General features: G+C 36.8%; 1 protein-coding gene across 1 annotated transcript; it reads left to right on the forward strand.

Moving 5' to 3' along the window:
• Positions 1 to 903: 903 nt before the first annotated feature.
• On the forward strand, positions 904 to 5405 carry myo (growth/differentiation factor myoglianin; the record flags this gene model as incomplete). The annotated part of the gene is made up of 2 exons (XM_028307569.1): positions 904 to 1329; positions 4153 to 5405. Coding segments are annotated over 2 exons (810 nt in total), but the record flags the coding sequence as incomplete, so codon positions are not given.
• Positions 5406 to 6040: the final 635 nt, after the last annotated feature.

Consider the following 6040-nt stretch of genomic DNA (forward strand, 5'->3'; position numbering starts at 1 on the left):
TCTTGTTGTTCTTTTTTAAATACATGATAATAAAACTCACTTTTTTAATTGTTAACATTTTCGTAAGTGCCAGTGATATTTTACAAAGAACGTAGATTATTTTTAAAAAGAAATGTGTACTTGATCTTTGTACCTATGTATTTTTAAAAATTATACCAACAGAATTGAGAAGGAGGAGGTCCTTTTGTTGAAGTCGGTTAAAAATAAGAAACGTGTTATTGTGTTTTGTAAATATATTTTTTCTTTTATTTCAGATCCTGTAACGATAACTGGTGATCAAGACTACCCCTTCATATCCTTTTTTAGAAATTCACTGAAGTCTTATACACTCCTAGATGTAGTAATTAATTTATTCTTTAGTGCACATAAAATTAAACCCTTAGGTGTCCTCCACCAGTCAACTAATGGGTGAGGTAGTATTGAGATAGTAAGGTAAGATACCTTGGTAAGTAAATATTTGGTGTAAAAAAATGTTGTAAAACTTGTCCGGAACATTAAACCACATGCATTTCAATTCTTTTATCATTCTCAAAATGTATGATTGTGGATGGATGAAGGGTGTTTATGGTGTATGGTCTCCAGAGTGGCGGCTCTTGAGCTCTATATTGCCATAGACAATTTGCACGTTGTATGAAATTGTCTGTGGATGATGGAGGAATTGAAATGTATGTCATTATAATGTAGGTATGTACCACGAAACGTTGAGAAACTGTACTAAAAGCAAATCTATAAATAAACCAAAATATAAACTACAGATAGAATGACCCCAAAATTGATTAGACAATGGACTAATAAAAATATTTCAATTATAAACATTTTGTTATCTTTTAATAACCATTTAACTGGCAATTCGATAAACATACCGCAATATTGAGAGAAAATTTCTTATAAATACATTATTTATTTGCAGACACGCGTCGGCATAGCCATTTCAAGGGGCTAAGCATCATCAACTTCAAGTTCGCCAACAAGGTCCTGCAAAATGAGGTTCAGGAGGCAGTCCTGAACATCCACGTTCAAGAGATAGAGCCTCGGCATAACACGACCTTCGAGGGCGAAGACCACTTCACGATACACATCCAAGTGAGCAGGGTAACCAGAAACAGTCAAGGAAGCAAGGCATCCGTGCCTTACACGGACAACTCAGTGAAGATGTCAAGAAAAGACCTGAAAGTCGGGAAGTGGTTGAAGGTGAACGTCACCACCATGGTGGCGGAGTTCTTCAGGCTGCCCCGGGAGTATTTAGCAGTAGTAGTGAGAGTACAAGACTCCAGGAATCGGATGAGCCTGGTCGTGCCGCATCCTAGCTCCGAATCTAATCATGCATTGGTGAGTTTTGATTTACTACATTAGGCCTAGGGCGCTCTTGATAAAATTTTATCGATTATGGACGATAAGCCCTTTCATTTGTCGTCTAAAATCGTCGATATGATTTTATCATGCTGCACATCCTAGTCCGGCTGGTCATAAAGCTCGGCCAAACCAACGCGTGCAGCTCGCGTCGGCGATGGCGATCACGCGTGCATAGATCGCAACCAATGACATGACGCGTTGATATGAACTCATCGCTATAAACTCATACATGACATCCAGGTTTACCCTAGGCGCTGACCATCGATTTTTAGTTCGCCGATAGTTGGGCGGGTTGGGCCTGATTTTTATTTGTATGAAGAATCGGCCAAATCAAATCGGTGTAATGTGCGCACTTCCATACATGCCCATACTGATTAAGAGCCCGACTAAACTATCGGCCGACAAAAAATCGGTGGTCTGCGCCTAGCCTTAGTGTGAGTTTACATTCGTAACGTATTCGATATCGAGTGCGTCAAAAAATTACATTAAATGTATGACAGATTTTACAGCGTCCGTAGCGGATACTTTCTTGAAAGTATTCCGTAAAATCTTCATAGATTTTTTAGACACACTCGATATACTTACATAGAAAACGTTTCATATAAACTCACACTGCCCCCAGATCGCCATCGTAATCGCAAGCTTCACGCGTTGGTTTGGTTGAACCTTAATTGCGTCAGTGCCTGTGGTGAGGTATGTGAGGGTGTTTTTGTGACGTCAGTGAGACTAGACTTGTATGTTTTGTCTCGTCATACGCCGCTCCTACAACTCAGGTACTGACTTAGGCCACGAAGACGCGCCCCACCAATTTTTGGTCGAAGGAAGCGCGGGGTGTTGTTCCAGTTTGATCCGAGCAATCCGAGCATCATTATTGTAGTGTGCGTGTGCACTCATGGATAATTTAGCGTGTACCGATAACACTCAAACATTAGCGGAAGAATGGTGGGGCGCGTCTTCGTGGATCAAACGATTTATATGTATTCGCTAGACCTGTAATTCTTTAGCTTTTTGAGTTTTTTTGTATAATTTTCATTATTCATTATCATTTTATGTCCGCGTGGAGTACTAAATACGGTCTGTCATAAAATACTTAGTGCGCAATAAACTAAGTACACAGATAGTGCTTTTGCGTCGAACTTCAATTATTTTTAGAGATAAAAATGGCTTTGTATGTTGCTCTTTATAAAATCTGCTATTAGTGAAAGTACTTTTAAAAATCGGTCGAAGTATTAATACTTAGATCATCATCATCATCATCAACAGCCCTTTACAGTCCACTGCTGGACTATGAGCCTACATTACGGGTTTTGCCATAATGCCTACGCTTGGCAGGCGGGTTGGAGATCGCAGTTTAAAAGATTGATTGTTTTCAGAGAGCGCTGCTGCCCGTTCTCTGTTTGATGTGTAGATAGATAAATAATAGATTAATGATATTAAATTCATTTTTAGGTATAAACCATTTATTCATTTTCATAGACTTTTTGGTTAGGTAATTAATAAGAGACTAAAATGAAGTTTTACTTCATTCGTATTTTATGTTCATCTTTTCGCTTGGCGTACCGGACTAAACGATCTTGGGTTCGAATCTAGGTGGTAACACAAGTTTATTTTAATTATGTTCTATCCGTTATTTAAGCTATCGTTACAAGCTTTGATAAGTTTGGTAATTGCTTAAAACTTAATAGGCACGTCTTAAAAATATCTAAAAATACCTATCGAATTAACCAACTTGTTGAAAATCATATTAATATTAACAACTATACCTACCTACATAAGATTTCACTGTTTGGACCGTCCGTATTCTACCATATTATAGGTATTTATAGTAGCTATACCTACGTTATTACTTGCTATATCTATTGTATATTTTCTCATATATAATATGGTTGCTATTTTTAACTTATCGGTCCCCGAGGTCGCGTGAAAATCAGAATCTAAAATTACAATCACGTGACAATATTTCGTTATCAAGTTTTCAAGATAATTGCTCATTAATTAAGTATGCCTTATCATTTAGACTGTTCGAGACAGATTTGGAGTTTTTAAGATAGTAGGTAATAGTATTATTTATCAAGGGGAAGTAATTAAAAGTTTAAACAAATTAATAAGTATCACAATACTTATTGCACAGCTTTGTACTTAGTCCAAAAATAAGCAAAACTTTAGGCCCCAGTGAATGGATATAAACGTAAATGCATAACTTTTTTTGTGAATAGGTACGTAATATTATCTTCTTACTTGTACAATACCCTCTGACTAATATAAACAGACATACATAGGCATATTTGTATAACTTGTGCTGGTATCGAACCCATGATCTATAGAATAGTAGTCCTGCACTCTAAAGCCCCGGATACACTAGGGAACATTTTGTCCCGTAACATGACGCGCAACACCAAATATACGTGACGCTGCAACGTTGCATAGTGTCCCGCAACATGACCCACAACATTGTACGTGACGCGGGGCATGTTGCTTGCTCCCGCCTCGAGAAGTGTGGTTGACAAAATGTTCCGCGACATGTATCTCGGCACATTCCACGTAGTTGTTGAGGAACATGTTCCGCAACATGTTGCTTTATTTGTCCCCTAGTGTATCCGTGGCTTAACCCAGGCGACTATCCTTATAAAGCTGGTGAAGGTAGAGCTAAAGTGACCCAACTCACTTTTTTATCTTTTTGAGATAGCAGAAACTTCATTGAAGTAAACTGATAATAAACTTTTATCAAATCATTCACTTTAGTTCTAAGCTCGCTAATTTAGTTTTTAGGTCAATTAATAACTTACGGTAAATTTTCAGATGCCATACATAGAAGTAAGTCTAAAGGATGACTCGCACAAGCGCACGCGGCGGCACATCGGCATGGACTGCACCGAAAACACAAAAGAGGTGCGTTGCTGCCGATATCCCCTCGTGGTTAACTTCGAAGAGTTTGGTTGGGACTGGATCATAGCCCCTAAGCTGTACGACGCAAACTACTGCAGTGGGGAATGCCCTTACAGCTTCTTACAGAAGTATCCCCACACACACCTGGTCCATCTAGCGGCCCCCCAAGGCAGCGGAGGACCCTGCTGCGCTCCTAGACGGATGAGCAGCATCTCCATGCTGTATTTCGATCATGACCTTAATATTATATATGGGACTATACCTGGTATGGTGGTGGACAGTTGTGGGTGCTCATAGCAACGTCGGCGTGTTAGTGATGGCTCCAAGTGTTCGATCTTCAATCTATATTCCCTATCTTTTTTATTTGTGTTTTTGAATTTAGAACACATGGTGTGTGTCAAAAATTTGATTTTCTACTTGTCTACATTTCGCAGTAATAGTACAGTATAGTAATATTAATATCAATTATTTCTGTCAGCCCACTTGGAGCCAATTTAAGTGTAGTGTCTTTCGCTATGTGATAATTTGGTTGAAGACTGCGGAATCCTAGTGTTGTGTCATGTGTGCGATGCGTGTGACAATGTAAGACGTCTTTTAAAGGAATTTTACAAAACTGTAATTTTACCCCTTGTCATTTAACCCCCAATTGCTTAAAATACTTTCTAGTGTTCTCTAAGTTTGATTTTTACTTTAATTAAAAATAATACAGTTTTGTAAAATGACTTTAAAAGATTGTGTTTTATTTACATGTGTACCTACAGATAGATTAAATTCGACTCTGTTAATTTTAAGGCTCATCTAGGCCTAGGCTACAACCATTATCATTGTACAATTTGAACTGAAGAATGTACCTAAACCCTATTTTGACAAAACTGGACTCCACTGTAGGTTAACATAATAATACTAAAGAACCTGCATCTTTTGTAAATCAAACAGACAACATTTGGCATTAACGATAGGCCTAAAAAGATAGCATTGGTGAATAAATTCAAAACTACTATAGTAAATATAAAGTATATTCACTAGAGTCTAGACTCTAATCATGTGACTGGAAATATCGCTATTTGTCGAGAGAAAAACGGAAAAATATTTGTCTGAAAAAGATGACGTAACACTGGGAATATTGTCGTGCTGCATATAAAATAATAATACCAGTTAAAAATCCAGTAAAACGTATCAATGCTATCCTTTTAGGTTACGTATAAAATTATTAATTCTGAAATCATGTCAATTAACAGTTATCGCAACAATTAATCTGTGAAACTAAATTAAATTTTATTAAATCAATAATCTTTGGTTCCAAAGCGATGCAACCTCTTGACATTTTTATGTACTCGATAAAACTGTGTAGAGTTCAAAAAGATAGTGCACTATCAATATTTTTATGCATTAATATTATCAAGGAGCGCCTTGTAAGCGCTTCCAATTCAAAATGGCATTTATTTTTTCAATAATAAGTCACATCGTCTTCATTCGTAGGTGTCCATTTTATACATTATTGTAAATTGTAACATCTCAACGGCACCACATCAACCTGAATTTATTTATAGAATATTTATTACACTTACACATACACATTATATTAATAACCAGTAATATTAATTTAAAGTTAATTTTCTTTTGTTTTTCTCTTTTGATCGAGAAAACAAGTTGAAAAATTCGCATCTACTTACATTTATGATATGGCACTTATGACATTGTCTTGATATGGCTTTTACGCCTTTTTCACGAAAAGGCGTTTATGCTAAGTGACTTTGGATATTATCAAATTTAGGAAATTTAAAATGTATTACTTAAATAA

This window comes from Ostrinia furnacalis, unplaced genomic scaffold, assembly GCF_004193835.3.
Source record: "Ostrinia furnacalis isolate ACB-3 unplaced genomic scaffold, ASM419383v2 OfSCF2279, whole genome shotgun sequence".
In the NCBI taxonomy this organism is placed as follows: domain Eukaryota; kingdom Metazoa; phylum Arthropoda; class Insecta; order Lepidoptera; family Crambidae; genus Ostrinia; species Ostrinia furnacalis.